Source organism: Homalodisca vitripennis, chromosome 6 (genome assembly GCF_021130785.1).
Source record: "Homalodisca vitripennis isolate AUS2020 chromosome 6, UT_GWSS_2.1, whole genome shotgun sequence".
In the NCBI taxonomy this organism is placed as follows: domain Eukaryota; kingdom Metazoa; phylum Arthropoda; class Insecta; order Hemiptera; family Cicadellidae; genus Homalodisca; species Homalodisca vitripennis.
In genome coordinates, this window is record NC_060212.1 from 102,594,277 (window position 1) to 102,611,672 (window position 17,396).

Sequence of the window (17,396 nt, forward strand, 5' to 3'; positions counted from 1 at the left end):
TTATTAATTTATATCTTTAAAATGAGTCACCTCCCATAATTCACACATGTACAAGAACGTTTTGGATCGGCCCATTTGATTCATTCTGCTCAGACAAACAAAATATAAAGTGTTTATATAGGTATTACATTTCTAGGAATACAAAATATAACATCACAAAAGCACTTAATAAGGCTAGGTGATGTCAGGGTGGAATCATGCACAGCATATTTTACCAGTATTGAGCATGCATCGCATACATACATTGTCCATACATACATACACATATATACTTATGTTCATTGCATTATTACTTATTGTGTCATCAAATTAGTTTATGACACAATATTTTACTATTTAATAGTAAATTGAAGTTATTGAAGCGATACATATTTATTTCAACTATTAAGAATCCTGTCATTACGTTGATGTCCAAAAACTAGACCTCACATTTATTATAGTTATTTGCTGTTTCCAATGAGAGTTTCAGGAGGTTCTGATTAGCTGACTAGGATGTGCACAAGTATTATAGAGCAGGATATTACTCCTTACTGAGTTAGATCTAATAAATACACTCTTTACACTACATTAACGCATATATTGCTGACGATGCATATATGTGTCTCTTAGTATCCAAGTCATGTGTAGGGAACGCGTAAGTGCACCAATTGGTAGCTTAGCTGACTAGTATATTGTCAATCACACTTCATGACAGTACACATTATACGTTAACCTATGTCAAACTCAGTTTTGATTGTTATTTACGTGACTGTGAGTTTTGTGTTTGCCATGTTTAGAAGAATTGTTCTGTTTATAGTGTAAATTGTAATAATATGGTGAATGAGACAGTTTTATTTGTAATATTAATTCACAATTATCGAGTGATATATTGATTGACTCAATACCCACGTCTGTGGTACATAGTACAAACATGATGCTATGTGCTGAAGATATGTTTACAAGTGCATTTTTTGTTTTTCCTAAAATATTATAAAACCGTTAGTAATATTGTTTTTCGCTGTTACACGCAGCACTGGAGTATACCAATACTAATGCCATACAGTAAGGCTGACTAAGATGGCGGTGTTGGATTCATATTTTTTGGTAAAGGTTTTGTTTATAGAAATGATATTTAGCAATGATAATGTTACATGAACACCCACATAATATATTAATAAAACTACAAAACTGTTTACTTTTGTATCATAATGTTTGCTTCAAAATTACACCAACTCTTACACAATTAACCTAATATAAAATGCTTAAATCCCTATCATGGTATGCATATCTTTTTTATTAATAGCTATAAAATGTCATTGAAAATTGAGTTAATTGTGAAGAAAACTAGAGTTCTGGAAATATAATTCTATTGATTGATAGCAATATACAAAAGGTACGTTTAGTAAAAATGAACACATAATTGGTAAACAATCACAGATTTATTAGTAAAGTCTTAAGCCTACAACAAAAAATCAAATAAAAATCTAGGGAGATCAATAATAAATAAAGGGAATCTTCACTTTTTGGTAAAATAAAAAAAACTCACTGGTAAATGGAAAACTAATGACTATTAACAGAAATTATCACAAGTTTGGATTCGGTGGTTTTTCACATGTAAGTCCATTTAAGGCTCTTCATTTTAACCCATGTGATGGCATGCTTGGTGCGCATGTGGTTCCGGACTGAATTTGGGTGCGCAAACAGCCTGCCACATTCGGGAACGGGACAAACGGGGGAATCGCGTGGATAATGGTCATCGATGTGTGCTCGGATCGTCAAGAGATCTGGCAACACTGCGTCACACAGGGGGCACTCGTAACTCGCCAACGCGCCATCTGCAACGCACGACCCACACCATTAGTCACGCACGGACTTGACGTAACCTAACCTACCCTAACAGACTCGTGAAGAACGATCACAGACACTTTGGAAATCAAAGCTATAGTATAAATTGAGGACGAACTAGAAAACATTTAAATCTCTGAAGGAAGATAAGAAATCACACGTAAGAAATGGTCAAAGTAAAATTAGAAATGGAGATAGAATAGTAACCGGCGAGATGCCAGAAAGCATGCGGTTTTCTTTTATTTCCATGTTGTACACGATTCTCCAACAATAAAAGACTAATTCGGAATTAAAATCATTAATTTTTATAAAGCTTGAGTTATATAGCACTGAAAACAGAATATTCCGATAATTGCACTGTGACCAGTTTAGATTTTACGTTTCAAACCTTTTTTACAAAAGCATCTTTTAATGATAAAAGGACAATTATTGATTTAATAAATTCATGTATCTTTTATACATTATCAAATAGATAATTTTTATCGACTTATCTCTAACAAAATGCGCAATCTAGTTGGGATATTTTGGATCCTCAATAAATCCAATCTGAGCCTTAAAGAAGTTTAAAAAAATATTTCGCATCCATGAAAGAATTCCTTACTAGGTTCGAAGAATGTGGCAAGACCTATATAAAATCTTTAAAAAATACAAATTTGACGAGAAGCTAAATTCATTTTTTAAATAAAAAACAGAAATGCACATTATTATCTTTTCAATAAACTTTAAAAAATTAGGGAAGTTTTGAAATAATCTAATATTAATTCAGCTCAAAACATATTTGTAACAACTGTACAAAGAAAAAGTAAATAATTTAAATTTGAGTTAATTAATAAAGTTTTATTTTTTGTACCATCGGATAAGATTATAAATGTCCACAAATTAGTGAGATGGAGCACTGCGATATTATAGGAAAAGGACCAAAAATTGATCAAATTTATTACTTACTGAATAGTTTAATGCATTTAAATAATGACAACATACAATAAATTACAAAGTGACGCTTGGAAGCTACACCGATTGTGCTTTTATAATACATATGGCACTACGATATAGGGAGTAGTTAGCCTTGCGAGTTATATACCTGTCTAGTCTGTACAAAAAAAAACTTATGTAAACTTTTGCAAAAATAAACATCTACGTACGTTATTCATCAATGTATAAATTACACTTAATACAAATTATTACGCATAACATAAATTATTGTTAAAATATGAGATATGTATCTTATTCTATTGCTTATTATTATACTGACTGGAAATTAAAAGAAATAAAAGAAAGTTAGAAGTAAAAGTAATAAGAATGTAGTTTATCATTGTTGATTAACAGTATTTACTTTGAGTATTATTGTATCAATATTTATCAAATTCTAATTTTGCTACTTCTCTAAACACAATATGCAAATTTTTTAACTTCAAATTTAAAATATAATAATTTATATACTCTTTTAAAATATTTTAAAACTATTCTAGTGTTTTGAATGGATTTGTTTTTTCTTTATGATATAATCTTTCCGAAGTTCATATATGTGAAGATACAAAAGTGTATATAATCAATGTCAGTCAGAAAGGAAACTGTTATAACGATAACTCATAACTTTCAAAATAACTGTTAATGAGTTTCATTAATTTTTCTTTTTCTTAAGTGATACATGAATTAGTTTGTTACTTTACTGTTATTTTTCTGTTAGCTCAATATTAAATTTAGTGCAACTGATAATAAGTACACAATTTTCCAATGTGTTGGTGTACAAAAGAGTTCTTTCTTGACAAAGAATTTGTTTATTGACATTCTTGCATAGCTTAAATTTATTTTATTTATTTTCGTTGTTGCTTTTTATATTTTAAGTAAAAATTTTCGGTATATCAAAATTTTTTTTGAAAACAAATTGGGAATTTGTAAAATTAAATGCAATGACTGTGATAGATTGTAAATTTGCCAAACAAAAAGGAACACCAAATTACAATTTAGAGAATGTATTGGATACATAAAATATGGAAAAACAGAAACATCTGCTGTTGTGAAACACTGCATTGAATATTTATATAATCACTAATACAAATTTATGTTTATTAAAAGAAGTTATAAAAATAAAATGTACCTGAATGCTTAGGAGACATTTTACATTAATAAATATAAAGAAAACTTTATAAACAATGAAGACGATTCAACTCTCTTCTCAATTTGTACGAAAATTAAAATGTAACACTATTTGAATATTTTAAACTGGCTAACCCTATGTCAAAATCCATTACCATATGTTATTTTAATATTTATATTTACGTATTATTAAAAAATATTATGTTTGTGAAGTGACCTAAAGGTGACAAGTTTGATTTCGTTGGAAAATGTTGTTCTTACTATTAGTTGCATTTATTCATACAGTAATTGTATGTTTCAGGAAAATATATAGAAGTACACTTTATACTTATTAGTGTCATGCTATTTTCGTAATAATCAATAATACTGAGTTGTTTTGTAATGAAAGATGTTTGAATTTCAGTGTAATTGTTAATTGTAGTGAACAATAGTGAGTATGGCAGCATTCTATTTATAATACATTTGTCACTTTTAAAGCCTTTCACATGGTATAAATATTCCTTCCATACACCAAGTTTGAAATCAAAATTGTATGAAAACTAAACATTAAATTAATAACACATTTTTTATTAAATAAATTTAAAAAATTATTATTACATTTGTCACTGCATTATAAAAAGACAAAATTTAAATAAAGCGTTATAAAGTTAATATAATATTTTTTTCTAATCTACTAAAATCACTATGGTACTCATTACAAAACTTTGGAAAATGGCCACGGTACACACTGGGCTAAATAAAAATATTATATATTAATTTCTACAATATTTTTTACTAAACAAGAAATCATTGTGATCAAAAATGATACTGAAATTTAATTCATGTTGTTTACATACTCATATATATTTTTACAAATTAACAACTTTCAGTACTGTCTGCAAGATAATAAATCCCTGGAATTTTGTCTAAATTTCAAATGAGGGCTCTATATTTGTTTCTTCTATAGGCTATTAATTAATAAACAGTAACAGCACAGATGAATTAATCTATATATTTGCCATTCGCATTATACAAATATGTTTTTATATATATAAAACCCTATTATTTTAATAAAATATTGTGACTGACAAAATACTTTGTAACACAAAAAACATATGCATCTATAGCATGCACATGATTCATTATATAGGCATAATTTTCCTCTAGGGGTATAGGCTGAGCCTACTGTGGGACCAGAATGGCATTATCACCAACGTGTTCACTTTTTCGCCAGAATCAGTACTCACTGACCTTGTTTGTTCTTCACTACTGCACTCTCCCAAAGGTATTACAATGTCATAAATAGCATTTTCTAATAAGAGACTTTCCATAAAAGCGGTCTAATGATTCAAATCACGCGTCAACGTAGCTCCTAAAACAGTGCTCTAAGCATTTATTGGGGCCGCTTGTACGGATCATCAACCTCTCTTTTCAATCGGGAACGTTTCCTTCCTCCCTCAAAATCACAAATCACTCCAATTTTCAAGAAGGGCGACCTTCTTTTAACTCAAAATTGCCGCTCCATCTCGCTGTTGCCGGTCTTCAGCAATCTTTGAAAAGCTTTTCTTTATCGTGTGAATTTTCTGGACAAACACCATCTGCTGTCCGTAAACCAATTGTACGTATTCTATTGTATTTTATTCACATCTATTCTGAAGTTGATGTTTATGAATAAAGCTTTCTGATTTAATCGCGTGTCTCTGTGTCTAATGATTTCCCTTGACTTTTATGTATAGTTTGATCCACACTTCCTAACCTTTTCCTTTTATGCTTACCGTATTAATTAGCCCTTTTTAACATGTTTTGTACGTATTTTAGATAGTGGTTTAATAGTATTAGCTGTTATTTACAATTACATAAACAATTCAAGCATATAGCAAGTTATCAACATTTAAAAACAATTTCATCATTGGCTAATGAAGTTGGGTATGCGTAAGTCACTAGGAAAAAACACCTGCCAAACTGAAAACGTAACAAATGGGCTTAGACAAACAGCTGGCCAAGCCATGGCTTTTCTTCGCTCTCGTGGACAGTATGTGTTTGTTTTATATGATCAGTACAATTAATAATGTAATGATGTTGAAATAAAAAATTCCAACATACTGATATTAAATGTATGTGATATTAAATAATTAATTATAAAACCTTTTTTTGGATATTAATTATAGTTTTAAATAAAGTATTTTCAAAATTTATAACAGTAATAAATCTGATTCTTTTAACATATAATAATGTTTAAATTTAACTAATATAATGTGAACCTCCTAGAAATCGAGTCGTGCTACTGTGCTAAATGCATTTATATCTTACCACGTGTGAATTCACAATTAAGATTTCGCTATTAAATAGTTTAAAATAAATTAAATAGGAGTTGATTTTCTTCTGCAGAGTGTACCGCTGTTATTGCCCCCGTTTACACGCAGCGCGTAATTGAGCAACTGGGATGAGCAGAGAGAGGCTGCCTGACCAGTTATTAACGCGGCTGTGCGTTGTACTAATAGTTGCCTTCTGACAGATCGAGTTATGTAAGTATCATTGACCTTGTGCGAGCAATGCTGCTCTGAAACTGGTTTGGGAATTATACTTGCCCAATGTGCTTATGTGTATGGGCAAAAAACCTTACTCAGACAGATGCTTGTAACGAATGAATCTGTAGCATTGGCCTCGTTGAAGCTTGAAACTAGCCCTGTCGCCAAATGGTTCAAGGAAAGAGCCCAATGACATGTTGACACCGTTTGGCCAAATACATGAAAACAACATTATGTGAGAATTTTCCAACTAGCCGGTTTTTACTAACAACTTAATCATACGCAAATGTTAATTCATTCCCAGCATTTATTGATAATAAAATATTATTCATCCAATAAATTTTACTTTGATCAGTTTAATGTTCCATAAGTAAACAAATATTGTAAGTCTGATGGAATAGAAATTGCTAATTTTATGTATTGGTTATATGTTTATGATGTTTAGATAAATTTAGTAAAACATTTACTATTTTATTAAGCAAACCTGCATGTCTTAAAGAAATGAAATAGTAACTATTACTACCAAAATTTACTGAGTCAACATTTAAAAATAATTGATTAGAAAATGTTGATAAATTTTTCTAAAACAATATTATTTATAAATTGTAATGAAATTTAAAACATAATAATTTAAGACCCCTGAAAACAAAACATCTGTTCGCTCTACTTAAATAAAACAAGATTGGTCTTTATAATAACAAATACACTTATACTGTGTAAATAGCAGAATGTAATCTATGATAGTTAAGTTCTATAAACCGAACTAGTGTTTTAGAAGGAACCATGGTCCATTTTAATTCTAAAATATAATATAACTAAAAATTACTAAAACCTTTAAAAGTGTTACTTATGATATATTTAACACTTGGTAATAAATAAAATGTAAATCACAAAATTAAAGCACCATTATAGCTAACTATAGTAGCATTGTATAATTTCTACAATATCGTCTAAGTATACAACAGTGTCCTATGATATGGTAGTACACGAACTATAGATTCTAGTTAATACAATATAGCTAATTTTATATAATAGTATTTTGCGTTGTCATATTATATAGGATCTGTGCTGTCCATACGCAATGACATAGTCTTCTGCCAGATAAGGTATACAGAAATGAAAACTTATTTGATGCAATAAATGTTCAGTGATATATGATATTAATATGTCCTTGCTACACAAAAATGCTTCTAAAATTCAAAGATATCTATCTAAAAATTAAAAAAATATTTCTAAAACTTTATATTTTGAGGAAAAATACAATATTAACAATTGGTTAATAATATACTTGGTTTACGATGAATTTTGACTCTGCCACAATATCACTAGATCGAGCGATAATGCTGCAAAATTGCAGCCTCTTCCACAATAAGACTGCAACATTAGACACTTTTCCTACTGGTAATAGAACTATTATGATATTGTAATGTTACATTGTGATATAAATTAATCATTGTGATAAATATAAAAAGGTAGCCTTTGATTATTATTTTAGTATCTTTAGTAATCTACTATAAAATAAAATACACAAAATACTTATAACTTTTAAATACCTTATCTGGCTGACAATACATTATCCTATAAGGAACATTATTTCAAAGCTTATAATCTAGGCATATCTATACATAGCATGATAATATTAATCTTACTATTGGGATTGGACGAGAATAATACAATTTAATATTATATACTTTTAACAAAAACTATTAACACAAGAATTAAAGTTCAATAATATATAAAAATTTTCTAAAAATTAAATGTATTTTCTAATATACAATATACAAATTGTATCACAAAAACATCAGAGAAATCTAATTACTTTTACAAAACTAGACAAATATAAAATAAATATACTTAATATAAGTCCAGACTTCAAATTTAAGTTCAATAGTGAGTGTTTTATTTTATTAAGCAGAATATTTCTCTTTAGATTTTTTAAGCGACTAGATTTTGGTTCCACATTTACATAAAAATACCTTTTCCAAGAGTAAAAGATAGATATGTATTGAATGACATCTTCATAGTTTCTACATTTCACATAGAACAATCTATTATTATACTGATTGTTAATTTTAATATATGTGGTAATAAAATTAAAACTATGACAACAACCTTACCTTACTTAAATTTCCGATTTACATAAAAGCAGTTTTTCTAGAGATTTTGAAATAACCTGTTGATATTGTTTAACTTTTTTAATTAAAAGAACTATATATCAAAATTATACAAAATATATGCCTGTACCAGTAAATCAGTAAAGTTTTGATGCAATTATTGTTTACTTTAATGAGGGACTTATTCATATTTATGAAACTATTGTGAATATGAACAAGATAGGCTATTTTATCTGTGACAAAAATCTAAAGGCACTTAGCATAAAAAGGAACTGTTGGACAAAAATATTTCAAAAAAGTATTACTGTTTCCCTTAAACACATAAAATGGCTGTATAACGATGAAAAATTATTTATACAAATTAATTTAACACTACTTTTGAAATGCATTTGGTTTAACGTAATAATACTTTTTACTACTATACAAGGACATTAATTTGGAACATATTCCTAGCTTTGTAATAAAACCGGGATACTGTTATTGTCAGTGGTGAATAAAATTCAAAATTGAAGTACCGTTTATATACAGGGTTATTAACCCTGTATAGTTAAGTTTGACTTGTGGTAGAATTATTAATACCTAAAAAATAAAATGAACTCTAGTAATTCTATTTTTTTTTCATATTACCTATTAGTTACAAATTAAGTAGTGATGGCAATTATTATAAAGATTCTAAAGTTTGGCTATATTAGTCCTTTTCGAAATTATACATATGAGTATTTGAGTGATGTTAGGCCTACATAGTTATAGTCCAGATAAGCATACAAATACGTCAATAGTTTACGAGGTCCAGTATAAATGAAATATTTGGCCAAAGAAGACTTTCTGGCAGATAATATTAGGCTTAACGAACCCTACGACTGGTTCCCGCTCTTGGTAGCCAACAGAGCTTTGAGGAAGTCTCAGAAAACGTTGGACTGGCGCTGCCGAACGCCATGGGCCTGCAACTGGTGGTTGATGAGGTAGTGTTTGGTCTTGCACTTCTTGCCACAGATGGAGCAGTCGTGCCACTGGTCCTGACTGGTCGGAAGATGTACGTTGATGACGTGTTGGCGCAGGTTGGAAGCGGAGCTATAGAGCCGCGAACAGTACGGGCAGACGGGACGGTCGGATGAGGGGGAGGGCCCTGCAACACCCAACCCCCTCATCACACACACGCACAGTGTATTGGTTGCACTGGCATTGCAACCAGAAATCAATATCTTTTCAGAAATAATTTTTGTGTTTGTGGCAGATGATAAAACAAACAGTGAAGGAAACAATATACAATAACGATTCTACTCTGACAAAATTTCTCCGTTTGAAAGATATTTTTGGAAGAGGACACATTTTATTTTCCAACTTCTTATTTTAAAACAGAGTAAACAATAAATACATAGTTAAACCTGATTCAAACAACATACATAGACCATTTACACTTATTTAGGTTATTTTACAAGTTTGTAATCAAATCAAAGTATGACGGTTTAAAGACTGTTGCAACATTTAATTTTACAAACAACAACACGTTGAACTTAGCTAATTATATTAAATTAATATTTTCACACTATTTTTGTTCATTTTTTAATTATTTGGATCATTTATAAAACAGATCTGACCATAGATATATTTTGAATTGAAATTAGACAATTACATATTTCATATATTATATACAAAGTATTAATGGGATGGTTTCGTTGCTATATTAAATATTTATTAATACACTATATTTTTATGTCATGGCAAAAAATGTTATTTTAACATCAAAATCTCTAGAAAACTTTGAACTTAAATGTATTAAGCTTAATCGGTGTAATTTTAATGAAGACAGTGGTAAAAATATTACGTAATTTATCAGCCTAATTTTATTTTAAAACGATTTCAATATTTTCTACTAAGACATTTTCAACAAAACACAGTGGTTGAATATTTATCAATCTGAGATAAAAAATAGTAAATCTTGCTATTATATTCATGACATTCATTTGACATTTGTGGTTAACAGTTGTTCTTCAAACTTAAACTTTCTGTTCTTTTCAGTTTATTACAGTACTGTCTAACCACATGAGAATCAAGTTTTTGAGAATCCAGGAAAGTCCTAAAATGATTACACCCCTAAGGTAGCTTGTTTTCCGACACCGTGTGTTTACTGCAGATGATTGAACACGTACTGATGTGTCTTGAACACGTACTGATGTGTCTTGAACAGTTTGTGGCAGATTTGCAAGGCTTCCAGTGCATTGTGGGGGTGTGAACGTTGGCTACATGTTGGTTCAAGTTACACAGAGCTGTAGGAGCACACTTGGTTTGATTCGACTCCACCGCCATCTCTGGAACCGCAGACGTAATCAGTCCACGGCCTTTCAATCTTTTTCTGCTATCAACTCTTTCCTTTCCACATGTGCTTAGTATTGGGAGTAAGGACTGTAAAGGTATTCAACTTCTTTTCCACAAAGACGAGCAAGTAGGCTTACATTCAGTAAAGTCTTATTTCTTTAAAATCTCATGTAATCTTTCTTATAAAATTGTTTCATAACTTTTAAAGCCTACTTTCAATAAATTAAGGGTTCAATATTTACAGCATTTAAAATTTGAATTTTTTTTTAACACAATGTCCACCATGACACCAATGTATCCCAAGTACACGTGATGTTGATGTAAATACAGTGACACCTTGTGTTCAATTAGTCCAACATCACAACAAAAACAGCAACGGGCGATTTGATGGTAACATGCGACCCGATCTTCATTTGTTCGGCCACCGATCACATGCACTACCTTCATCCGTTCAGTTCTGCACCTCCCCTGGATAAAAGGGGTTATAGCTCTTGCGCTGGCGAATGCCGTGGGTGGCCAGAAGATGTACCTGCAAGTACTGTTTGGTTTTGAACCTCTTGCCGCACACTTGGCACAACTCCCAGGATTGCGCAGACGAGTGGACATTCGCGATGTGCTGTTTCAAGTTGCTGTTGTTGCTGTAGATTTTGCCGCACTCGGGGCAGATCGGTTTGTTGGCGGGCGGCTCGCCGGAGCTCTCCCACAGCCAGCCGGCAGTCGACCCTGGAACCACCCGCCATTATCCGCCACCTCGCAAGTGTAAACACTGACCACAACACACAACACTAAACACTGACACTGAACACAACACGAGTCAGCAGTCACTGAGATATGTCAACATCAGCCTCAGAAACCAAGGAGAACAAAACTGAACCACACAACCGAGCGCAATATTATGATAAAGAGAAGGAGACAAAGATGAAATTCATTTATTCACATGGTAATTATGGTGACAAAAGCTAAAAAAAATAAAAGTATGAAATGAGAAGTAAAATAAAGAAAGAACAAGTAAACTACGGTATTTAATGCCAAACTTGATTGTTTCATAGTAGATTGACAATCTAATAACATATTGGCTATACCAGCATACAATATATATACTGTAAAAGTTCAATAAAATGTAGATATCAATGTAAAACACAGTTCTAAGAGATGAATTGAATAATAAATAATACGTTACGTCAATGATAAATACTAACTAGTTTAATTAATTTAAGTATCATGTTTACTTAAAAAATCTAGCTAATTCAGCTTCAATTTTAAATAAATATTACAATATATTTTCATCATATATTGACAAAGCTTTACCATAACCTAGGTAAAACTTTACATCAGCTTAAACTTCATTAATTAATACATGTATAACCAAAGTAATTCTTTGTTATTTATTGATTCTCTATTAATCAATAGATCGTTATTGATAAGGTTTACTAGGAATCCTATTTATTTTATACATTACAGCAAACAAAAATGAAACTCAGAATCTTCATCAGGTTATATATGGTAATTAATCATTTTTTGTGTTTTCTTCACCATTCACTTATTTAGTAGAATCCTGCTAATCTCAAGTCATAGACAGAAACATGTTTGAGTTACTGATTATATCAAAATAAACAATGAGAAAAGAATGAATGAATCACAAGAACCAGCTTCAATACATCGAAATCCATAGTACATGTGTAATTTTGATTATTACTAAAGCTTTAGTTTATAACAATCATAGTTTTTTACTCAAAACTGAGGTAAAATAAAATACTTCTTTTTTATTTAAATAAATACACATTGAAAAAATACTGAAATATAATATTTTTTAAGACCAAAATTTTTAATATTTTACAAATAATATATAAAATATGAAGATTACTATAAAATCCAAAATTAGGGCTTATACATGTTTTAAAATCCATAGGTTTGTAGTTTAACAATATATTTTTTTTTATTTCACAGGCATATCAACATTCCTAAAGCCATTTGGTGGAGCCGGGCTCATTTTGCATTCTTTTACAAATTCAGTAAATATTTTTCAATTCATATAAATTGGGAATAATTTGAATATTTGCACTGCACTGACATTTTAAAATAAGGAGCTACTACAAACTCAAAACAAAAATGAATGTTGTTATTTATGTCTAGACTATAAATTTTGGTAATTCGTATGAGTACGTCAGTACAAATCTTCATTCAGTTTGATTTATATTTCACAATAAAGATTATTTATAAGTGAATACGATCAAATATGAAAATGTGTGTTTATTACTGAATAGATTTTATTACTTTTTTTATTTACGAACTTGCAAAAACTTATAAAATCATGTAACATTTATGAGTTGAAGGGATGAAGATGTTTTCAATTATAGGCTTTGTTGAAATAGTCACAATTAAGGCCTATATTAACTATTACAATAGCTCAAAAATTAATAATTGATTTTGTATAAGAAATTCAATTTATGTCACTGATTATGTAAATGAAAATTTAATTCATGTTATTGGCTATGTGTATGAACGAATCCAATCACGTTATTGACTATCTGTATAAATGAATCCAATAATTGTATTAGCTATAAGTATAAATGAATCTTATTCATGTCATTAGTTATCTATATGAACAAACTCCATTCAAGTCATTGACTATGCCTATGAATGAATCCAATCATTTTATTAGCTATAAGTATGAACGAATCCTATCCATGCCATTGGCTAGGTATAAGAAAAATCTAATAATGTTATTGGCTACGTCTATGAAAAAATCTAATCATGTTATTGGCTAGGACCATGAAAAAATCCCATTCATGTTGTTTGTGATCTCATTTGTGGATGTAAAGTATGCAGAAATGTAAGAAGGCTCAAGTCATAGTCAGGTAATGTGTAGAAGTATGGATAAGGTTGGCTTAGTTACTCCCTTTACAAAAGCATTTGGTAATATCACTCCTACAAATTTGGTCTTCTATAAGCTTTATATAATTTTAGGTCAAAACTTAATTTTTCCAAGTAGGATAACTACTGTAGGTACTTATATTCTAAAAACCACTAAAATGTGATCCGTTAGTTCAGAAAATGTATTTAAAATTTAACTGTCGATTACGAATGAAACTTTTATATATGTTTGTTTATATAACACATTCAAAGATACTATCTCTTTTAGTGCACCAACAATACCAAAACATATAACTAGTTGGAAGTATCTTTTTCCATTGTCCGAGTCAAACTCCTGCTGTTATACAAGCCATATTTTCATGTCCAAACAATTTGTAAAAATTGTTTATCCAATGATTTATAGAAATTGTGATGAAAATCGCTCATTCATATCATTATTCCACGAGGCATTAATTTATACACTGGCTATTATGAAATAGTTACAGTACTGATATGGTAGTTCAGGTATACGTCTCTGTAAAATGGGTTTATTCCTAATTATTTTAAAGAGAAAATGTGATATAGACTTAATTAATTTCTTCCGAAGTCCCACTCGTCAGTTATTGCCAATAAAAATATACTTTTCTAAAAATCATGTAATTTGACATTATGTTTTAGTGTTATAAATTACAAATAAGTATATATGGGTACCAATTACTCCTTTGAAGAATAATTATCCATTGAAAGTGAAAAAATATTTCCAAAAACTAAGTTGGCTTTTATTATTTTTTTAAAATAGTTTGTAATTTTTTATTTCAACTTTTGGCTTGTTAAAAAATTCATTAAATGTGAACAGAAGACTTGCTGTCAAATTTCAAATACTATATTTTAAACTATGGATGGATGGTTAAATCAATTGAAAAACAAGTCAACAGTATTCTTGTTTTCAGGTGAGAAACAATATTTCACAATTCCCAACACCACTAGGAGGGGAGGAGACTGGGGCTGTCTGAGGGGGTGGGGGGAGGGGAGAGGTAAAGATGAGCATCTGTAGTTGTAACGACTGAGAGAGCTACGGAACAACAACCGACAAATCAATCAATACGTAAGCCTAGTTACTACCAGACCCCCAGCCCACTGCAGTCAGGCCACCACTGTCCCGTCTGCTCATTTCGTATTTGCTCTTAGCATTTCCACTTCATTTCTCAATATTTTCTCATATTTCAATAAAATAAAATTGTACTCAAATTCATTTCAATAAAAAATATACATTTACAAAACACATAACTTTACTATTTCTTTTTATGTAAAACCAATCCAGAAGAGTTAAAAAATACAAAAAAAAATTATAATCTTGTTTACAAATTTAGCATTATATTATAATAGTCAAAGTTGAATGTTATGAAAATGAGAAGACGTTGGTGGCAAGACCTCAGTTGGTGTTAGTAAAACCGTTATCAAGTAATGTCTACTCACCAAAGTTATTGTCCTGCCCATTGTTGTGCATGCCTGAAGGTCCTGGTAGCAATCCTGTAGACCCTAGGGCAGAAATTAGCTTCACTATCCTTGCAGGACATGGTGACAATAATAAACTAATACGTGAATGTTTCAGATAATATCATCTGATAGAAAACATTCGGAAATGCACAGATATGAATTAACAACAAAATAAAACTAATTTAAATTTTTTCATTAAGGCACGTGTTGCTGCTTCCTAATTTGGTATTTAACACAAGATTGTGTTGTTAATGATACTAACATCAATATGTAAAATTAGTATTGATTGGCTACCAAAGCTTATAAATAGTATGTGTGAGTGTATGTGTACAGTTGTGAACATAAGTGTGTATTAAATAATGAAACAATTTACAAAAATAGTTTTTTTATTTACTAGTCATACATGATACAAGTATTCTGAGATGAAGCCTTACCATCTCTTAATCTCAATTTACCATAGCCTTTACCATGATCATGATCAAACTTAAATGATTTTGTTGTTCAGAATTTTTTCTAATTCTTTTTTATTTTATTAAGACTAAGAGATGTAATATAATCTGTTTCATTACTTAATATGTAACCAGATAAATGTTATTTAAATTGTGTTTATAATAATTTTGTTACTGTAAACTGTGCATTAAAATTAATAAAGAGGCTGATTAATTTTAATGAAACTTGTCAATATCTCTGTATCTTATTTTGATTTTAGTATTTTTTATACAATGATAATTCCTTTCCGAGCAATCAATTCAAATGGTTTCTAGGTACAATGAAATACTAATTTAGAATAATGACAGCTGAAACCAACAGGATTTACTGCAAATATTTTTATACATTTTTAAAAGTAGTTGGAAGAAAATAAAAACAAAAATAGGAGAAAACTTTGACGGAATTAGTTCACTATTTTTCTAGTAGGCTAATATGTATAATTTTTTGAAGTGTAAATTTTAGACAAACCATTAGATACAAATTGTTTTGGTTAGTTAAGTGTTAAAAATTGCACAAATGTCAAGAACAGCAATTTCCAGATACAGTAATAAGAGTAGGAAAGAATAATAACAAGTGATTGAAAATAGTGGCCATGCCCAGTATGTTCTGAGCATGTACTGTGGTTGACTCATGCTCATTGTCTCTTCATTGCCTTATCTGTAATACTGACTTTACACAGATATTCCACTTTACCATTGTATTCTATTTTTGAACTTCTTCCTAAACATTTATTTGGAAAGGCTATCCAATTTAATTGTATTTTCTTTGATTTTTTTGTTTTCAATTCTAAATTCATTTGAAAATTGTCTTTATCTTGAAGAAACTTATCACTGTGAATCACAAATTAGTAGTAAATCTAAGTAAAACTACTAACTACTACAGATTTGTACACTTTTTTGTAGTCAACCTGGTCACCATAAAGGTTTCTGAAGTCAAGAACATAATTTTTCACCAAAAAACAAGACACCTGGATTTTAGCTTGACTTAAAACTCATGGTTTGTCCTTTTTTTCTATTTACATTGTCAATTTAAGACATCTACTATATCAATTATTTGAACTAGCTAGTACATACATTCTTTAACCGTTACAGCCCATACGATCCCAGTAGTATGCAATCTTTTCCCATAGAGCGTGATCACTTTATTAACTGGGCTGATACAGATTAAATCATCAGACAGGGTTTGAACATTTACACTACATCACGCTGCAACCTTGGAATATAGAAGTCAAATTGTTCCTTGAATAATTTATTCTTGATTGGTCCGGTTTTGTCATTTCAGATTGTTATATGATATCGATAATAGGTTTGTTATCTTTTAAATGTGGTATATAATTTTAAAACCGAACCACTGATTATAGTATTTGATTAAAAAACCAACACTTTTCATTTTATATGGAAATTTGTTTTTCATATCACCTTCTTCATTTTGTAAACACGTTTTCAAAATATTAGTTGATCAAATATACTGAATAGTCTGCCAAACAATCTAAGAATCTTGCGGGCAAGTCAGAAAGTTCACAGTAGATGATGAATTTTTATCCTTATAAAAATTTTAATGAATAAAATGACCATTATCAGTTTAAAACATCTACTCAAAACTTCGACCTCAAAAATATTTGGTGACATAGTTTAAACTTCTGTAATAATTGTTATTTTTAACTAAAATCTTATCAGCTATCTAGTGATCTAAGGGATTT

General features: G+C 30.0%; 1 protein-coding gene across 3 annotated transcripts in view; it reads right to left on the reverse strand.

Annotated features, from left to right (window-relative positions):
- LOC124364666 (protein abrupt-like) overlaps positions 1–17,396 on the reverse strand; it is a 40,683-nt gene that overhangs the window by 9,115 nt on the left and 14,172 nt on the right. For 2 of the 3 annotated variants that reach the window (XM_046820312.1, XM_046820313.1), the window contains exon 6: positions 15,188–15,250. In XM_046820312.1, the coding sequence (XP_046676268.1) occupies positions 15,188–15,250 (63 nt within the window). The remainder of the gene's footprint in view (positions 1–15,187; positions 15,251–17,396) is intronic. The other variant, XM_046820314.1, reaches the window with a different exon arrangement.